Source organism: Oxyura jamaicensis, chromosome 5 (genome assembly GCF_011077185.1).
Source record: "Oxyura jamaicensis isolate SHBP4307 breed ruddy duck chromosome 5, BPBGC_Ojam_1.0, whole genome shotgun sequence".
Taxonomy (NCBI): domain Eukaryota; kingdom Metazoa; phylum Chordata; class Aves; order Anseriformes; family Anatidae; genus Oxyura; species Oxyura jamaicensis.
This window is the reverse complement of record NC_048897.1, coordinates 20,546,503-20,566,214: the sequence shown is the minus strand read 5'-3', so window position 1 is coordinate 20,566,214 and position 19,712 is coordinate 20,546,503. Positions and strand designations below refer to the sequence as shown.

Below are 19,712 nucleotides of genomic sequence, written 5' to 3'. Positions count from 1 at the left end.
CCTTTCTGAAGCGTGTGCACAGTGTGACTTGAAGTGGAACATAGTGTATATTGAAAAAAGATAGTAATAGAGACCTGCATATTGTTAACTTGGCTGCTATTAGTTTAACAATTTCACTAAATTTAAAACTAAATTCCTTAAGAGGCTTTGGGTGTCCTAATACAAACACTAGTATGTGTATTATATGCATGCATTAGACCTTAATCCTGTAAATGAGGATCTTAAAGCCTGAGTTTGTGGCTAGCTTTTTTTCCAGGGAACAGAAGGGTGGAGTTGTCTTAGGCTCTTTGTTCTGGAAAAAGTTTCCCCTGTTACGTTTTTAGCTTTACAACAACAGATGTTTGATGATTTTCAGGAGCAGTTGTGATAATCTGCCAGAACTACTTTGCAATGAGTGTGACCTGAACAGGAGCAGTTGCTTTCAGCTGTTGAAAAAAGCATCTGAGAGGGCAACAGGTTGAGCAGGCCCTGTCTGCAGCAATTGGATGCCTGATGGGCAGTTCTAAATTGGAAAGCAACTCTAATGATTGGGAGCTAGGAAGAAATGATGGGCTGCTGCTGTATTGTTTCCTTCAAAACGCTGAATGTAACATCTTGCTGTGTGTGCAGCCTTGGTGTGTGTGTGTTTTTAATGTCTTTGGGAAATGTGGCCTGACACATCATTTTTCTCTTTGCTCAGTCATCAATTTATTTTTTTTTTTTTTTCTGTGTGTTTTTGAGTTCAGATTATCCTGGCTACAGGAAGACATAGAAATAATTGGCCAGAAGAAAGTTTAAGAGAAATGAAGAATGAGCTTGAGGGATTAGTCAGAAGTCTGTGTGTAACTGGGAGTTGCATCATGTAAATATAATATATCTGTTTTGTAAAACTAACTTGTCTTACATTTTATTAGCAGGTCATATCTATTGTTTCTTACATATATTGCACTGATCTTCATTTCTGTCAGAAATGGGACTGACATGCACATCATTGCTTATTGCATGACTGCTTGTATTCCAGTTGTTTGCTGATGATTCATGGCAATTGCTTCTCTGTTTCAGGACCTGCAACTAAGTGGACGCTGCTGACCTCTGAACCACAAAGGATAAGAGTGAAAAGCAGTGTGAGAAGCACGCGAACTAAAAGGAAGTGGATGTACTTTCATCTGGACTTCTTTCCTGTCCTTTATTGTTAAAACTGAATGGAAAAGACAGACTTACGTGCCTTTTCTCCCCCAACCTCAGGGATGGGTGGATTGTAAATACAGTGTGTGCAGCTGGGAGAATAGACTGAATCATGAATCTTCAGACTCAGCAAAAGTCTTCAACCAAAAGGACTGGGAAACGAATTGCTTATTTTAATGAACAGGATATAGCTGTGTCATCAAAAGAACCACAGCAGCAGCTTAAAGAAGGCCAGTACTATGGTCATGGAGGGAATATACCAGTCTCCCAAACCATGGAGATTCCTCACACGGGAGGATTAACAAGTGCCCCCAACAATGTTGCTTTGATGAACTCTGTTTACAATCAAGATAGGGGAGAATCGATGATGATGTCCCAGCCAGTGACAGCTGTCAAATGGCAGAATTCACTAATAGGAAACCGGTTGCCAGAGAGAGGTGATGCCCACTGGCAGTCTCCACCTGCAATGTGGAACCACGGTATGGTTTTTGGGGGCAACCCAAAAGGACCCCACTCCAATGCTGGTGCCCCAGGGTTCTATGGCCACCCAGAAGCCCTTAAAAGAAATCAAGAGAAAGGAGTGTTTGTGTCACAACTGGACTTGTATGAAGATGCTGTCCAGCAAATGATGTCCCAGAAGGCTCAGCTGGAACAGCAAGCCCTTGCCAGACAGCAAGCGCAAATGAATTCTTTTCATCAGATGCAGAAGCAGCAGCAGCAGAATCAAAGTCTGCCATTGCAGCCTTTCCAACTTGCATTTGGCCACCAAGGCCAGAAGCAAGGTCTTCCTGAATTATTGCATGTCTTTCAAGAAGCCCCAGCTTCTTCCAGTCCAGCATTTACTGCTCAGCAAAAACAGCAAGCTCTTCCCCAACTACAGCTGTTTGAAAATTTCTATCCTCAACAGCAGCAGCAACAGGCTGCCACACAAGCCTTCAGTCTACAGCAAACTGCTTCCATAGCACAGCCTCATGTGGCAGCTGCAGCACCTCAGCATCACATGATGGCACACCAGTTTCAGCAAACAGAGAGGAACCAGGAACTATTCAAGGCTCTAACAGAGCAGAACCAACAGACAGTGCTACCTCAGACCCAGATTCCCTTTCCAAGAAGGTCACGGAGACTCTCCAAAGAAGGTGTCCTGATGACATCTGCAGGAGACGTGGTGGCTTCCAAGCAGGCAGAAGAACAATCTAGCAATTTATTTCTCCATCACTGGCACACACATCAGCAAGAGGTCCCATTGCAGCAGCCGCCTGAATCGTTGGCCCACAACAAAAGTAACTATTCTCACCCCAAGAGGATGGATCTGGGGCAGAAGGACGCCCTGGTCAACAGTGAACTGTGTCAGATGGAAACAGAGAGGCAAGCCGTGGCTCAGAACGGTAGAGATGGGGAGAAACAGACAGCAGCAGCTGAAGAAAACACTCCGAGAACTAATGACTTTCAGGGTGTTAGAGGGGGTGTAATCCAGAGTACACGAAGGAGACGGCGTGTTTCTCAAGAAGCCAATTTGCTAACTTTGGCCCAAAAAGCTGTGGAGCTGGCTTCTCTTCAGAACGTCAAGGTAAGATACACATCCTAGCCAATATAGTATGATGACTGGTTTAGGCAATAGGGACAAAATGCAAAGGAATTGATGTATTTAAGCAGCATAGGATGGGATCTTGATTCAATATATTCTGTAGTGCAGCAAGGGCAGCTCTAGAGTTGTGGGATGTAAGTTCAGTTACTGCAACTCACAGACATGGGAGAATAGCTCTAGTGCAGCGAAAACACCTAAGGGCAGTTTTACTTCACTAATACTGAATGTGCTTTTAGCCCAGGACTTCGAAATTCAGATGTTTTCTGCCTAGGCCTCAAGCTGATTAGGAGTTCAGAGCGACAAGCATAAGCTGTTCACTTGTTATCTTTTGACCATTTTAACATTCTCCTCCTTTTATGTTAAGACTGCTGCTTACCTACTAATTTTTCACTTTTACAGGCTGAAGTGTGTCTAAATTGTGCTATCTAAAATTATATGCTACTTGCATGTTCAGTATTTCCCTTGCCACGACAAGATGGCAAGGGTCAAAATGAGCACAGCAGAGGCAAGTGACGGGAATTTGGAGTTGGTTTTTGCTTGTTTGTTTATGAGGTGATTTTTGTGGTTTTCTTCAGGTATGGTTTGACTAATCTTTCAATGAGTGCCTCTTATGAGAAATTAAGATGCACTTTTCTTTGGAAGTTTTGTTGCCAGAGAGTGATGAAATATGGGTGTTAGAGCATGAGCTACTTTTACCTACAGTAAAAACTTGAGTTGCTGCCCAGTCAGACAACAAAGGGAAGGGAATTTTTTTCCTCATTATTTTTTTTTCCTAGTCTGTCTGTGGCTGTTTTTTCCAGTCTTTTCCTTAGAGGGATGTGCTGATTGAGTAAAAGAACTGGGCTAAGAAACACTGAGACAATTATCCATAGCCTGCTCCATATCTTTCACAGCAGCCAGTTGCTGTTGATGCAGTCTTCAGTCCTTGTTGCTCTAAGTCCAGCTGAATGGGCTGTCAGCCAGAAGATCTGATATAAAACTTAGAAGTAGTTAGCAGTTTGAACTATTAACTGCTTCTGTTCCAGCCATTGCATGTTTATATTGCAGGAAGGCCTACAATTAGCACTGCAGTCTGACTAGCACAGTGGCAAGAGAAAGCTAAAGGCGTCTAGGAGAAGGGCCTGACAGGTGAAAATTACTCATTTGAAGGCATGGCTGCTTGTAGCTTGATTCATAATGTAAAGACCAAAGAAAAGTTTTGACAGATGCTTGTTTGCTCTTTGCAGTTTTCACAGGCAGCTTGTTTGCTGCCATGATTGCACTAGCCGAAGAACTTCTTAAATTCAGATCTCTTCAGTCTTTCAGGATGAGGTTTTGAAAGAGGTTAAAATCTTACCCTGTATCTGATGAACTCTACTTCTATTAAGGGGGTTGCATATTATGTGAGGGGAAAAAGAAAACTTTTACAGGAGAGTCATGTCCTTCTCTTACCAGTGTCTTTCTGATACAAACAACCTAGAAGCCTTCCTTAGTATTTGTTATGTGAAGATTATATAAGTAAGCCATAGGATTATCGATGGAAGAAGGTATATTCCTAATTTGAACTAGTTGTTTGAACATTCCAATGTAGGTATGTGTACCTTATGCAAGAAAGTTATTTTGGACAGCAGTGTCGATACATACATGCAGTGTCACAAATGACACTTTGCACCAGAGCTGCCCATCTACTGTGTCTGCCTTTTTTTCAGGCAGTGCAGGGTTACTGCTGCCTACAGACTACAGCAAATTCTCTACCCTTAGCTTTACTGTTTCATTTCACATATAACTCTGCTGCCTGTGAAAAGGTGGTGTCATATGTTTTCTGTAATAACAATGGAAAAAAAAATCTCAGATCTGAAAGGATCTACTCAGAGGTGTCTGGGTTTAAATATTCTTTTGTGGAAAAAAGACAGATTGTAGACCATGCCTCTTTTCCCTTGCATGTGGCTTTAGCATGTGTCCCAATTCTAAAGCAGAGGACCAGTTGCCACATGCACAAAACAAAACAGAAAAATAAAATTGCAGAATCTCAGTACTGAACTCACCTCCTTCATGAGCAAGCTTCAATTTGACTTCAGAGAGAAGCTGCCTTAGGAGTTCCTAAGGCTGGTGTGGTTTTTTTGTTTGGTCGCAGCAGTGACCTTGGAACAGTTCTTCCAGCTGTCATGACTGTTGTTTTTTTTCTCCAAAATCTATTTTTTTTAGAAACGACTTGAGGGGTAAAGATGGTCAATAATAAAATGACTGATGGGTTTCTGTGAATGTACTGGAGGACTCTAGGTCGGTAGTGCATCCTTCAATATTTATGCAAGAGTCTAAATGGAAGTGCAGCAAGTTGTGTTTGCTGGAGTTGTCCAGCAGCCCTCCTGCCACCAGTTCTGTAACAGAAATGCTAAACTGGCTGAAAATCCCTAGCAGTTCTGCAAATAAAGGTCCTGTCCCTTGTTTGATTCCGTTCTGCCTACTTCTGACCATAATCAAACAGCTGAGAAAGCTAGGAGTCTGAAAAAAATGGCTTGATCTCCAAATCAGTTGTGGCCCCTCTTAGTAAACCGTAGGTATGTGTGTATCTGTGATCTTTCAGTGCTGTGGATCTGAGTACCCTCAAGGCAGTCTCAGCTATTGATATTAATTTCCCAGTAGTGCTTTTTCACTCTCCTACTGTTCTGATCTCCTCCTTCCTCATTTCTCTAAAAGCGGTCGTTTCTCCCATCACCAAGGATGAGAGTTCTTTGCGGGTTACCTCCCAGCCTTGGAAATAAAGGCAGCGTAGTTATCCCGTCATACTGCCAAAGAAATGTGGCACCTTGTGTGTGACTAGCTGCCGTAATTTCCTCCTTGCAGTCAGGAAACTAGTTCATGTTTCTTGACCTACAGAGATCTGTGTAGAACGCAGGAAGTATCTGAGGTTTGTATTTTGGTCAGAGCTGATGCTCTTTCACATATCCGTATTGCCGCTACTTGTTTGTGCTGTCATTGTTCTGTCAGGTAGCCATAAAGCATTTACTGGAGTGTTTGTGGTAGTGCTAGCTACACGAGGCAAAATCCAGTCACCTGATTACGAACTGCACCTTTCTCTGCAGCAGTCTAAAGAATGTAGCATCAGTACAAGTAGCCACAGACCACTCTTAATTTCAGTGCAAAGCCATCTGCTGTAGATGTCACTGCTGGAAGAAGACTCCAGAGCCTATCCTAGATAACTAGGCTTTAGTAATGAGGTGATGATCAGCATGGGTCTCCCTGATGCATGTAGGGCCACATGTAGCAGCATGAAGCTGTGTGTGAGCTGCTTCTTCAGATGTGGACTGGATTATGTGGAAGTAGGCATCTGTTTCCAGCAGATGCTTTTTCTTTGATTGATTGATTGTTTTTATGTTTAAAAAAGCATCCTTGTTTGCCTCTTTCCTGAAGTAGTAAAGGAAGGCTACAAACACTTGCAAGAGCCCCTTACTATCTAGAGGTAGTAGTCTAGTGGTCTTGAGTGACACATCTGGCGGCATGATGAATGTCCTCCAAATCCAAAATTGGTAATCTCGGGAAAAAGTGCAGGTGCATATCATCATCCTGGAGTGAAGGGTGGTTCTCAGAGCTCATGAATTCCTTCTGCAGCACAATCTGGGGCAACTGATGCTAAATGTGACTTTTCAGTTCCCGGTTTCATTGTTGTGGAATGGGGGATGATATCTCCAGTCTGCAGAAGTTGTTAAGTTTCCAAACTACAGCACTGCTTATGGGATAAACATTTCTGTGCACACTTAGCCTTATTCTAATAAAAGATCTTGAAAGGGGGGAGTCCTCAATCTCCTTGTTATGATTGATTTTACTTGCTCAATCTTGGCACCTAACTTTTTTGAAGGCTTAATGTTTCAGGGTGGACCTGTTTGCTCTGAAAAGCAACAAAAAATACTTGGTCTCTCAGAGGGGCCAGAGCCCCAGCTTCAGGCTCTGGCTGAGGCATCTTGTAACAGTGAAGTTGCACTTCCTTCCATATAAATGTAGTACTGAAGTGAGACTTCGGTTTAGTCCTTTGGCTATCATTGGTTGTTTGTTTGTATGCCAGCTGGAACATGTTCTCTTGCTCATCAGTGAAGAATTTGGCTGACTTGATATATAACCACAGTGAAATGACAGGAGAGGTCTGAAACCTTACAACAGAACCTTCTTGTGCTATATTTTTATCAGGATTAGATATTCTTAGTGGCACACAATACATTCTTTTTGGAGGCTTGAAGTAAATCTGCAAAATTGCTGAAGCCCATGCTGGAGACCTCTCATCATACCTGAGAGATAATGTTGCTTTAGTTTCCACATCACAGAACTGTTCATGTAAATTCCTTGATAGGTTGTCACTCACAGAGAATGAGTTTGCATATCTAATTGTATCCAAAGGCTTTAAGAGAAGTTCTGAAACACTGAAAGGAGCATCTTCTATAGCTTCTAGATAGCACTTCACCATAGCTTGAGAAGGCCTTTGCATCCCTGAGGGGGACTGTTTCTGAAAGTTGTCCTTTGACATCCGGCTTCCAAGTGAGCAGGCAACTGCTTTGAAGTTGGTCTTAGAGTGGAATGAACGTGTGGATAGTCATTTGAAGGAGCAGAAATCACTTATCTGACAGTATCTGAAGTCATTTGGTGTTCCAGTATGCATGTGCTTGTTTAGTAACTCAGCCTCCTGTCCTATGTCCTTGGAGTTGTTTTCTAGGGTTTGCATGAGTAAAAGAAAGCAAAGACATGGAAGCTGTAATAGCAGTGTAAAATGAGCTGGCTTGCAGTTATGCCTTGCTGATTCTGCTGAGAAGAAGTTCTTCAGGCTGTTTGGACAGATAACTGGAGCCTTTGAGGTTTTAAGAAGGAAAGCTGTTTCTGTCGCGTAAATTGGAAGAAAATTGATAAAAATCTAGCTTTTTTATGGGAGATGTAATTACGTTTCCATTGTTCGGTCTTTTCTGGAACAGAAGTGTGATATTTGAAATGAATAACCTGCAGCTTACAGTCATTACTAAACCTGAAGAACCTTTGGGGAAGTTATACGACAGGGCACAATTTCATCTGGAAAATAAAATATCAAACCATAGGTGGTAAAATGATTCTTATGGATGACAAGTCCAAGTTTTCTAGTGGTTGAGACTTTAGGGAACCCTCAACTAATTCTAACAAATTTTGCTAATACTTTTGTCCAATATTCTTTTTCCTCCAATAACATTTTCTAAATCCCTTTCAGCTTGCAAATCGCATAGAGAGAGTTGATATGCTGTGTGAGAGGTCTGATTTGTTTTGCAAGTGCTACAGAACTTTTAAGGAATCTATCTTTCTTCTCAGGAACTGGATACTTCAGAAGAGAAGAAAAGTGTGCTGATAGCAGCTCCAGGACCTACAGCTGCTAAAAGCGTTGTGGAATTTGCCAGTTCTTCACCAGCTCCTAAAAAAGCCCGGGAGGATAGCAGCCTTGTGCCTCTTATCATTCCTGTATCTGTGCCAGTGAGAAAAATTGACTTGCAGAACCTCGGAAAGGAAAAGTCTGAGGATGGGAAGCTCCAGAGAGGCCAAACAAATGATCGAGGTCCTTGTGAACGCAAGCCTTCTGTGATAGTCACTCGGAGGCGATCTAATCGTAATACTAACATGGAAACCTCAAATCAGGTATGGGCAGGCAAAGAAACCAAAGAGAGCCAAATCTGTTATATGTTATTGCCAGCTCAGCATGAGCTGGCAATTTGCACTTATAGCCAAGAAAGCCAACCGTATCCTGGGCTGCATCAAAAGGAGTGTGAGCAGCAGGGTGAGGAAGGTGATTCTCCCCCTCTGCTCTGCTCTTGTAAGACTCCACCTGGAACACTGCGTCCAGCTCTGGGGCCCCCAGTGTAAGAAGGACGTGGACCTGTTGAGCTGTGTCCAGAGAAGGGCCATCAGGATGCTCAGAGGGCTGGAGCGCCTGTCCTGTGAAGACAGGCTGAGAAAGCTGTGGTTCTTCAGTCTGGAGGAGAGAAGGCTCTGAGGAGACCTTATAGCAGCCTTCCAGTACTTAAAGAGAGCCTGCAAGAAAGCTGGAGAGGGACTCTGTCAGGGAGTGTAGTGACAGGACAAGGGATAATGGCTTTGAACTAAAAGAGGGTAGATTAAATTAAATATAAAGAAGAAACTACTCAGGAAGTGGTGAGGCACTGCAACATGTTGCCCAGAGAAGTTGTGGATTCCCCATCCATGGAGGTGTTTAAGGTCAGGTTGGACTGGGTTTTGAGAAATCTGGTCTAGTTCTTCTATTAAAGTAGTTGGATCTCAAGGCTTGAACTTGGAATGGATGCAGTCTGGGGACTGTGGTTTTTGTCTTTCTTTTTTTAATTTCATAATATTGCCATATATGTCATATTTTCATGGACTGTTGCTGCTGCTATTAGTACAGCCAAGCAATGCCCAACTACTAAACAGTAAAGAAATCCAGATGTACAATAACACTAGAAGAAATAGTCTGTCTCTCCTTGAGTAGAGTGTTTTCTCCATACATACATTGATAACATCAAATTGTGATTAGTGTATGTATCTCCATGTGTGAGTAAAATCCGAAGTGGAGATTCATTCTCATGGAATTTTAATCTTGCTGAAGTTCTGAAGATCAGTACTTGAGTGTTACCTTTCCAGTTCAGGGTTTGCGTTCTTTCAACTTTTTTGTGTATTCTGTTTGTCTGTTGAGAAGTACAATAGAACATTTTGATACCATCGGGAAACGGCAGGCATCTGAGGAGGTTTCTGTGCATTTACATGCTTGACTGTCTAAGATAATACTGTTATGTTTTCTTCTGTTCTCTAATCACTATCCGGTGTCATCCTGCATCTGTATCAGAGTTCTGCTGAACTTATATGTCCCTTTTTCTAGCTACAATGAGGTCAGTATCATCTTTCCAAACACAGATTGGACCAGACACATGTGATTCCTAAGCACTCAGAGGTAGCATTGCTACCTAATAATTCATGTAGTATAGTAAAAAAAAATAGTGTGTTTCATTCCCCATCATCTTCCTCCCACTTCCTCTTTGTGCTAGTTGTTGAGACCTGTCCCCTCCCCAGCTACCCTGTCTAGATTTTGACCTGCCATGAAAGAATGTTATCATCTCACGGAAATTCTTCAACTGACCTGAAGTTTTAAAATGAAATTAAATATGTAACTTTTTTTTCTAATAGCATGAAGATGCTGTCCCAAAGGATGAAGCAGAGGGTTTTGCCCGGAAACCAAAGCAGCGCCCAAGACCTGAGCCACTCTTCATACCACCAAAAGCTGGCACCTTTATTGCACCACCTGTTTATTCTAACATTACTCCATATCAGAGCCACTTGCGGTCACCCGTCCGTCTGGCAGATCATCCTTCAGATAGGAACTTCGAGCTACCTCCTTACACTCCTCCACCAATTCTTAGTCCAGTGAGAGAAGGATCTGGGCTATATTTTAATGCTATCCTCTCTTCAAGCGGTCATTCAGTTCCACCTCCAATGACTCCTAAAAGTGGTCACAGAACTCTGCTTAGATCAAGTAAGTTCCACTTTTTCCTTCCCTTCTTGGCTAATGTATGATAAGGAGCTATGGAGAAATAGGAGGAAAATCATGACTTTCGGAGATGTGGGTATGTGGAACTGGGTTTTCTTGCTGGTAAAGTCTGGGCAGCTAGGATGGAGGAGTGGCAGTGTTCCTTCCATCTGGCCATGCATGTTAGGATGTGTTCACAAGTAATCTCTGACACCCCCTACTGACGTTCTCAGGAATGGAAAAGTCAGCTCTTCTATAATAGACCGTCATTACCTTGACCAGATATAGTTATTTCTAAGATGTAGATGTTGACTAGAAGCTGAGTTCTTGGATATCTTAAACTCCTTTAGCATATGGGTACCTATTTTGAGACGTGGATACCTCAGATAGATTTACAAGCTCTGTGAAGAATATATCTCAAATGTGAAAATGATCAGTCTGAGCAGTTCTTTCTTTGCCTTGCAGATAGTTCAGAAGTTACCCCTCCTGTTCTCACAGTAGTGGGGGAAGCCACACCAGTCAGCATTGAACCGTAAGTACCCAGCAGAGTCTTAGCTTGGTAGTAAACCTGCTTATCCTCCTGCTGCTAAACCTTCAAGCTGCTCTCTGTATGGTTAAATGTCTCTTAGAAACATTAAAGGTATTCCTTTTAGTGACTCAAAATATAAATTGTCTTATTTAAAAATGACTGTGCAATAAATAACACTTGTTTGGGCAAATGCACCTTTTAATTCTGGTGAATTTACCTACTTTCTATTACTACGGATCTGTCTTTGGGCTGAAATAGCATTGGTTCTCTAAAGGTGAGTGTCTTGTGTTGTATATGAACACTCCTTTGTATGCTATTTGTTTTAGAGTGAGAAAAATCATACTTCCTGTAGAGGAAGGCCAAAACAGAGTATGGACAAAAGTAGTTAGCTTTCATATGCACTGGTGAGTTTGCAGGTTATCCATGTGGTGTATTAGCTTCAGCATAACTGTGACCGTGGCTTTACCTCCTCGTGAGCTGGCACAGACTGAAAGCACCGTACCCACTTGCCTGTAGCCTGAGCTAATAAGCCTAATTAAACTTTTTAGTTGGTTATGTGCTGGAAAAGCTCAGACATATGAGGACCCAGTGGCACCAGGGAACAGGGTTTGGAGACACAGAAGCTGAAGTTAGGAGCTTAGGTTTGGTGCCAGTCCTGCTAAACCTGTCAGGAAAAGCAGTGCAGCAAGTGTCCCTGCACAGCCTTTGTAAACCCTCTGGGAATGTTATCAGCCACAGTTAAGGGCTGTAGAACTACAGCAAAGTAGTTCCAATTCAGTGGTATGTCTATATTAATGAACTCTTGCAAAATCTATTCATAGAGATGCATGTCATGACAACACCCATGTGGCTCTGCATTCCTGCCTCTCTGCAGCCAGGAAGGAATCTCAGCTCTTAACTCTGCAGCATATCCTGTTAACATTTGAAATATTTAATTCACGGTCCCCAAATAAATAACAGGCCTCTTTTCTTCCCAAATTGTCCATGTTTAAAGATTAACTGGAGCACTTGCTGTCAATTTATAGTACTTCTCCCCTTTCCCCATCCTGCCTTCTTGTTTGATGTTGAGGTTTTATACACTTTTGGCAGCAGACAGCCCTGATCCAACTGAAAACTATTGCAATTGTGAATGAACCCAGGTTATTCTTGTCACCTTTGCAGATTCCTTCCAGGACCAGTCTCTAGTTCCATGACAATTCAGATATAAATAATCACTATTTTTCTGCTCCTATATCCTCTATTGCACCAGCACTTGTTTAAGCCCATTCATGGAAATAAAGAAGCACAGTTGTTAGTTTTAATCTGTCTTGACAATGGTTTAGTTTGTCTTTTTGTTGTTCATTCATTTCACATAGTTCCAGGTGAGCCTCTTGAACAGATTTTTTTTTTTTTTTTCGCACCAGGTCTTGATCTTTGAACTCTGTATGGTGCAATTGACTTTGGTTGTTGTGTCTGTTGGTTTAAATTACTGAAGTCGATGGTATAATGTTAGCTACAGACTCAGTCATGGATGAGAATTTTCAGATGTCACTAGAAAATTCAAACTATGGTGACTTAGTAACGCAGGTTCATTTTCTGTTGCTAAAAGGGGGTTAAGTGCAAAGAGCCATCCATCTTGCTATCATCTTAGGCTCACTGAACAGATGCTTATGCATGTTAGTTAACTCTTGGATTTTAACAGAGATGAAAACACAGGAAACACATTTTTGATATTTTTTATTTTTTTTAAGAAAATAAATGTTTAATTTGATCCATTAGTTTGCATTCTTGACTTTGTCAGAAGTTGAGTATAAGTTGTGATTGCCATATATTGTGTTCCTAATTGCTTGTTCTTTGCCAGACCTTCTGCTAATGCTTCTCAAAAGGTCATTGCATTGCAGAGATTCAGAATAGGAAATGTGCTAATGAAGCTTAATTCTTCTATTTGTGAAGTAGCTTAATAGGCAGCTGGTGTCACATCTGTGTTCCACGGGTCTTGAGTTCAGTTGCTTCCAAGCCTCAGTCACTTCTCAGCTAGCCAGCCGCAAGTACTGCTGTGGTGCATCGTCTGGGAGTTGCCTTCCCAGTTCACAGTCTCAGTTCCGGATGTTGCCACACTTAACCATACCACAGGGCATCCCAGGAGCACTGTCAGTGCTTACAGGAAAAAGCTTTTGCCATAGTGAAATCTAGGCTTCCTTGTTGAAGGAATCCTGGAATAACTTAACTTGAATGGACTCTGGGAGGTCATCTGGTCCAAGCCCTTGCTTGGAGCAGGACAAATTAGATCAAGTTACTTGGTAACTGATGAGCTCTTGCAATGAAAATCTGTTTTTATTTGGACATCGCACGTGCCAGGTCTAACTCTTAGGCTATTCCAGCCTAGGCTACCATATTGGAAGTTTAGTTTCAAGATACAAGGATATAATTTTCCATATTTAAAGATACAATTTTCCAGTTCTTTCAACTACCTCCCTCCCTCTCAGTGGAGAGGACAGAAAGGAGTCAGAGGACAAAGAGACAGAGAGGACAAAGCGAGAACAGAGTAGTCTGTTCTGGGACATAAAATCTCCCATATTTCCCAAAACATTAACAACCTTTGTATCTGTTCTCAGTTGACAGCAAAGTGTCAGTTGCTGTCAGTCATGCCTTCTGGGCGGGGGGGCAGTGTCTAGAACCCCTTCCACCGCTGTGAAACTGCATGCTGTAACGATAGGTGAGACTAATTGCAGTGAGCAGCAGGCTCCACACTAACATCATTCTGCAGTCCCTCACAGTGCTGAAATGGGAATCTGCAAGCGTTTTTAGTTTTATTTTTTTTAGCAAGGGCTTCTCAGTCTTGCATGAAATCTCTTGTGTTTTATTTTGTTAGTATGCTATATCTGCCTAACAAGATAGTCAGTCAGTATCATGCTATTTCTGTCCAACAAGATAATCAAGAAAGGTGAAGGAAGAAGTGCAAAACTATGGAGTGTTACAGGCTTAATAGACTTTTGTACCTGCGAAACGCTCACAACAAAACTGAGTTCTTCCTGGGGTTCTGCATTTTCCACGCAACTTCCACTTCTAGTATATTTGAAATTGAATAACTTCTAAGAAGCAGTATCTGTTGTGTTGAGTCTGTTTTCTGAGACGTCCTGAAACAGTTAAAACCATTGGCATCAGAGGGAAGACATTTTCAACTGCCTTAGTTCTCCCAAGCCCATACCATGCCATGAGACGAACAATGTCCCTATCACTTTACCTGTGATAGAAACTGGAGATAATGTTTTAGTGACAATGATGGACAGTATACGGTGGCCTGTCTAAAGCTTTCCTGCTGTATTTGCCATGTCTGAATGTCATCTCCTCATCACCTACTGGAAGGAAGTTTTTGGAGCAGTTAGTAGGAGATCCGTATTTAAATACAATTCCAAGCATTGTTGAATGATAAGACAATGGAAACTGGTAAAGGCCATAAGACCTCTCACCTTTCGAGTCATACTGGTTAATGTAACTGACAACACCTGAAAGCTGTTCTTGTTATTATATGCCACAGCCTGCTGCATTTCAGTTTCTTCATAATTGTTGCTTTTAGCAGACATGAAGGATGTCTGGATATTGTAGAGGTTGCCTGACCATGAGTTGTTACTTTTTCTGCAGGCGTATAAATGTAGGAAGTCGCTTCCAAGCAGAAATCCCATTGCTCCAAGATAGATCTCTGGCAGCAATTGATGAACATAAAGCAGAGCTGGTGTGGCAGCCATGGGGTGACCTGGAAACCAACAAAGTCACCCAAGAGAACGGTAAGAATGTGGAAGGCTGGCCAGTAGGACTGAATGCCACAGCTTTAGTGGGGGTAACCATGCATCTACCACAGTCTTTGTTAACATTTGAATGCCACATGCAGCAACTTCTGTATTTTCAAGAGATGTTCTAAACATAATATTTGGAAAAATCAAGTTGTAGATGGAAGTCAGGATGAGGAAACAGGAACTGTGGCAGCTAGCAGCAGATGGAGGAGCTGTCTGCTGTTGGTGCACATAGGCTGTGGCATGTATAAATGCTTCTTTTGCTGAAGCAAAGAGGAAGTGGGCAGGCCTGGAAGAAATCTTTCTGAGTAAAGAGAAAAAATGGTGTTATGAAATGGAAACTTTGTAAAGATCGTAAGCTAATAGAGGGGGGGATTCAGGAAATCTCTGAGGTGAACTGAGATGTGAAGACGTTACAGGAGGGAAAAGAGGAGATTAGCAAGAAACTCCATGTGTAAATAGTGCTGGATGCAGTGCTGTGCTATGTGACCTTGTAATCTAATAAATTGTTGTGTCCAAATTTGACCCAGGTACATTTGTAGTGACATTCAGCGTGTCAGTTTTAGCTTCTGTTATGTCAAATTCTGCTTCAGAAGGGCTAGTTAATCATGTGAATCCTGTAGGAAACTCCATTTTAATATTCTAATCCGAATATGTTTGGTATCTCTGTGGAAATAGTGGAAAACCTGCTAGCTGCTGCCTGTTCGAGCATTTTTCCTGGGGCTGGAACCAACCAGGAGCTGGCGCTGCATTTCTTACATGAAGCGAAGGGAAGCATTCTGGTAAGTGTTCCCAGCTTTTCGCCTTGATTTTAATGAAAGATTTTAATGAAGGCCAGATAACCTGTTATTCGATGAAAGGAAAGCCTTGCAAACTCATTCCTATGCATCTAGCTCACACTGTTTAGTGTCCTTTGGAGATGTTGCTGTCCATAAAGTCCTCTGCCAGGTGCGCACTGCCATGCTCATTCATTGTGCATATTTCAAACTTTGACATAGTTGGCCTTTTAAAAAATAAGAGGCTGGGTCTGAAGCTGAGACTTAAAATGTAGTGTTTTGCTCCTCTTACTTTTGGCAAATCCATGTAAGTTCTCTGTGCATGTCTGTAAAGTGGCTGTGCTCACTAATTTTGTACCGGTGTTGTAAGATACGACACACAGTGATTAATGCCCTTTGACACTCCTGGGAGGTACTATGAAAGAACAGAGCATAGCACTCAGCACAGGATCATCAGCCTTTTAGAGTTCTGTGATTGACTTAACCTGGCATAAATCAGCCCTGTGGTCAGACGGTGTAGCCCACCCTTTTGCCTGGCTGCTTGTTGGTCATCCCCTGTACTGTGCCAGCACTGGCACTTGTGAGACTCTCTATTGATCTGCATTGGGAAAGAGGAAGAAATGAAAAACGTTTTTTCCTGTGTTAGTTTTCTTCCAGATAAGTTCACAGAACCAGCCCTCTGTTGTGAGTGCTGTTGCTGACCTTAGGGAGGAGAAGGGCTGCCCCTTGCAGCCGTAGCTCATGGCTGAGGTGGTTTAAACTGCTTGCATGGCTTGGTTCTTTTCTTCTGCTAACTTTGGAAGTAGTTGCAGTTTAAATGCAGGGTAAAAAGCAGATTGAGAAGATTTTTTGTGTGTGTGTAGAATCTTTCAGTCACATGACTGTTGTGTTTTGTTCTGAAATACTGAGTTAAGATCATAATGACTTGGATATTTGACAGACATCATTTAGGGCAGGGTTTTTGGATGAAAACATGTAACTTAGGCTTTCAGTAAAGGAGAAGACACTGCTGCATTGTCTCTGTCTATGGAATTAACTCTCTCCCATCACCCTATTGATTGGGTTGGAAAGTGTCAATTTACAGAGTCATGAAGAGGTGCTGAGAGGCTTACCACTTGCCGGGGTAGCCAAAACTTAGTGGACAGTCAAGAATGTGATTTTAAAGTTGTATCTCATTCCACATCCCGAGTGTTAGTTGTGCTATGCGAAAGAGCTTATTTTCAATTAGCTTACTCGAAAGGAGAGGATGAGCAATCACCTGATCTTTGCTTTAAATACCTCAAACATTAATTTATTTGTGTTTATTTTAGGGAGCTTTGACCAAGCTGCTATTGACGAGGCCAGTACGATCACCTACCCATCCTCTGGCAGATTATCACTACACAGGTTTGTTAACATGATTAACTTTGTGCTGCTTGTCTGATGTACAGGAATTCTTCCATCATTTTCTGTTCTAGAGAACACTGTAACACTACAATAAGATTTAAAGGCCACACTTCTCTCTGGTAAATCAGATGATGGCTTGCCAGGAATTTTACCTGTGCAAAACATGACACTTACAACACAATATAAGAAACTGCATCTCTCTGAATATGCATGTGTGTTTTTGTGTATGTGTATTCTGGTTTCCTTTATTGGGCTAAAGGAATCTGATCCCTTGTACTAAGCCAGAGAGAATGCAGAAAGACAGCTAGCAGATAAAGGAAAGACTGGTAGCCTCAGAACAACAGACTCTGCCATGGATTTCTAGGTGGTGGAGTTAAGACAGGTCTTGCGGGAAGAGTTTTCAAAACTTGCCAAATAACACTAAGAGATGAAGAGCTTGGCCAACTGTTGATGCTTGTGATTGTTTCTGCAAAATGTAAATGCTGTTGTTGTAGTGTTGTGTTGTTCCTAATTAGGAAATAGTAAGCCGTATGGCACTAGCTAACTTCAGTGATCTAGAGTGACCCTAGGCACCTGAGAGACCTGATGCAAGGTAGTAGAGTGACATCTACAAGCAGCTGCCATAAAGCATAGAAATTGCATTTCTTTATTATTACACAGTACTACTATAATGCCGTTGCTTGGGTAGTATCTATAAGATAGGAGAAGATTCTGGAATGTTTTATTATTACACACAAGGGCACTAGAACAGTAAGCGTATTTGGACGTAATAGATCTTCAGGTACAGTTTGGTGTTACACCTGATCTAATATTATTGTGGATTACTGCTGAAAGAGAAGATTCTGTTCTCCTGCCCTAACACTTTCCTTTTATCAAATCTGATGACTGGGCCACCAAAAAATGTCTGTTAAGTTTACTGTTTTGTTGGAACACATTTTAGCTCTTCTAATCAGCTGGTTTTAGCAAGCTGAACTGAGTTAACCTGTGGTGATGAGTGCTAGTACATCTAACAAAGGAGGGGATGAGAGCAGGGCCAAAGTGGAGCAGTAAGGAAGCAGTTATGTAGGATTAGGTATACAGTGAGACTGTACCCTTCTGTGTGTGCATTGGTTTTATTTAACGGGAATTTGAGGGAAAAGTACATAAAAGAGTTAACGTTTGGAATCGCAAGGGCTTCAGTTATAACTTTTTTTAATCTACAGGATCAGACAATTGGAAAGTTGCTGAAAAGAAACTTTTCAACAAAGGCATTGCAATCTACAAGAAAGACTTTTTCTTGGTCCAAAAGCTTGTAAGTTACTTTTTTATTTTTATGGCAATGGTATGTTCTTATGTTCAAACGTTTAATACAGGAAGTTCAAACTTGATTTTTCTCAAACATCAGTATTAAGCATTGAGACCTGCACTCAGAAGATTTTAAAGAAATTTTATCCAGCAAAGCATAAAATCTCACCAGAAATAGCCAGAACGATAGTATTTGTTTTGCTGTTGTTGTTTACTCAGGCTTTGTACTTACTGCATTACTTCCATTAGTCCGTGCAGTGCAGATATCACTTCCAGAGGGCATATTTATAGAGGGCTGGTAATGTTCCAGCACGGCTTAAATGACTTGCTTATAAAACTAAATAGAAACACATCCTTGTTGCTGATGAAAAGAACCAAATAAGGATATGTGAATGATGCATCCTTTTGTTCCCAATTTTCTGTGACAATGATAGTAAAAGCAACCACTCCTGTTTATTTTCACGAGGCATGGCATTTCAGTGGGAGGAAAGCACTTGAGGGAGTTAGAGTGCAGAATTGTGATTTGTATGTGTATTTCCTCTGAATAAGTAACCAAAATGCATTTAAGTTGCAAAAGCACAGAAAGAAAGATATACTCCCAAACTTAAAAAATAAAAATAAAATCACTGATAGAGAATATATAGATGGCCATAGGTCTGTCTGTACTGACAGTTTTCTGTCATCATACGTGCATGAAATGCATGTGGCCAAAATGGGAAAGTGCTGCAAACCTTCATTTCCATTTTTGGAACGGTATTCTGCTCTGGTCTTCTCTTAAGTGCTGCTGTAAAATAAAGCTCCCCCATAAAACTGAAAGGCTGCTCTCAAGCCTGACAGCTCAATTCCCGTGTTTCACAGGCTAAAAGGTGCATTAAGCTTACAAAGTGCCAGGTTCTGTCACCTTTACATTGACCAGCTTTTCTTTGGAAATTTGGTCCTGTAGTTATCAAAGTGAGTAACAGTGGCAGCAGGCGATGGGCTGTGGGATGGGGCACAGAGGAGAAGTTGACATGGAAAAGAAGGCTTTAACAGCAGTTGTAGTGGAGTAGAAACTTCTGGGGAAAAAAATACAAAATGTATTTACTGCACCTTTATTATTCATAAATCTTTCTTTAAAATCAATTAATCCATTGGATGTATGTTTTTTTTAAACACCAGATAAAAACCAAGACAGTGGCTCAGTGTGTGGAATTCTACTACACGTATAAGAAACAAGTGAAAATTGGTCGGAATGGGACCTTAATCTTTGGGGACATTGATGGTGCTAATGAAAAATCTGTGAGAGATGAAGCTGAAGTTGACATCAAGGTAATTTCCTAAATATCTCTTCTCTCTTGAGCTATGGTGCTAAGTCTGATTTTACATTTTGTCTTGTTTGCTAGTAAAATCAAGAGCAGACAGAGTCTGGCCAGCGTGGAGGGGTAAAGACCCATAAATAAGCTTGTGTCCTGAGTCACATAACATTTACTTGCAGACACCAAAATTAACAGTTTCTTTATCTTCTGGTGAAGAGTTCCCATAGGTTTGCACGTGTTCTTCCTCTCAGAAGGGACATTTACAGTGAAGAACAGGGACACGTGGAAGAAGAAGAAGAGGAGGAAGAGGAGGGAGATGAAGGGTTGGATAACAGAAAGAAGAGCACGCTTCCCCTCAAAGATGCAGAGACACTACAAGCTGGTGTAACAGTAAGTACTGCATTGTGCATATTGTACTTTCTACCCCA

At 41.6% G+C, this 19,712-nt stretch overlaps 1 protein-coding gene across 5 annotated transcripts in view; it reads left to right on the top strand.

Annotated features, from left to right (window-relative positions):
• MIDEAS (mitotic deacetylase associated SANT domain protein) overlaps positions 1 to 19,712 on the top strand; it is a 63,703-nt gene that overhangs the window by 38,524 nt on the left and 5,467 nt on the right. For all 5 annotated transcript variants that reach the window (XM_035327065.1, XM_035327062.1, XM_035327064.1 and 2 more), the window contains 10 exons: positions 1,042 to 2,731; positions 8,048 to 8,368; positions 9,905 to 10,250; positions 10,710 to 10,776; positions 14,395 to 14,537; positions 15,222 to 15,325; positions 16,630 to 16,705; positions 17,908 to 17,996; positions 19,148 to 19,297; positions 19,501 to 19,674. In XM_035327065.1, the coding sequence (XP_035182956.1) occupies positions 1,277 to 2,731; positions 8,048 to 8,368; positions 9,905 to 10,250; positions 10,710 to 10,776; positions 14,395 to 14,537; positions 15,222 to 15,325; positions 16,630 to 16,705; positions 17,908 to 17,996; positions 19,148 to 19,297; positions 19,501 to 19,674 (2,925 nt within the window). In that variant the 5' untranslated portion in view covers positions 1,042 to 1,276. The remainder of the gene's footprint in view (positions 1 to 1,041; positions 2,732 to 8,047; positions 8,369 to 9,904; positions 10,251 to 10,709; positions 10,777 to 14,394; positions 14,538 to 15,221; positions 15,326 to 16,629; positions 16,706 to 17,907; positions 17,997 to 19,147; positions 19,298 to 19,500; positions 19,675 to 19,712) is intronic.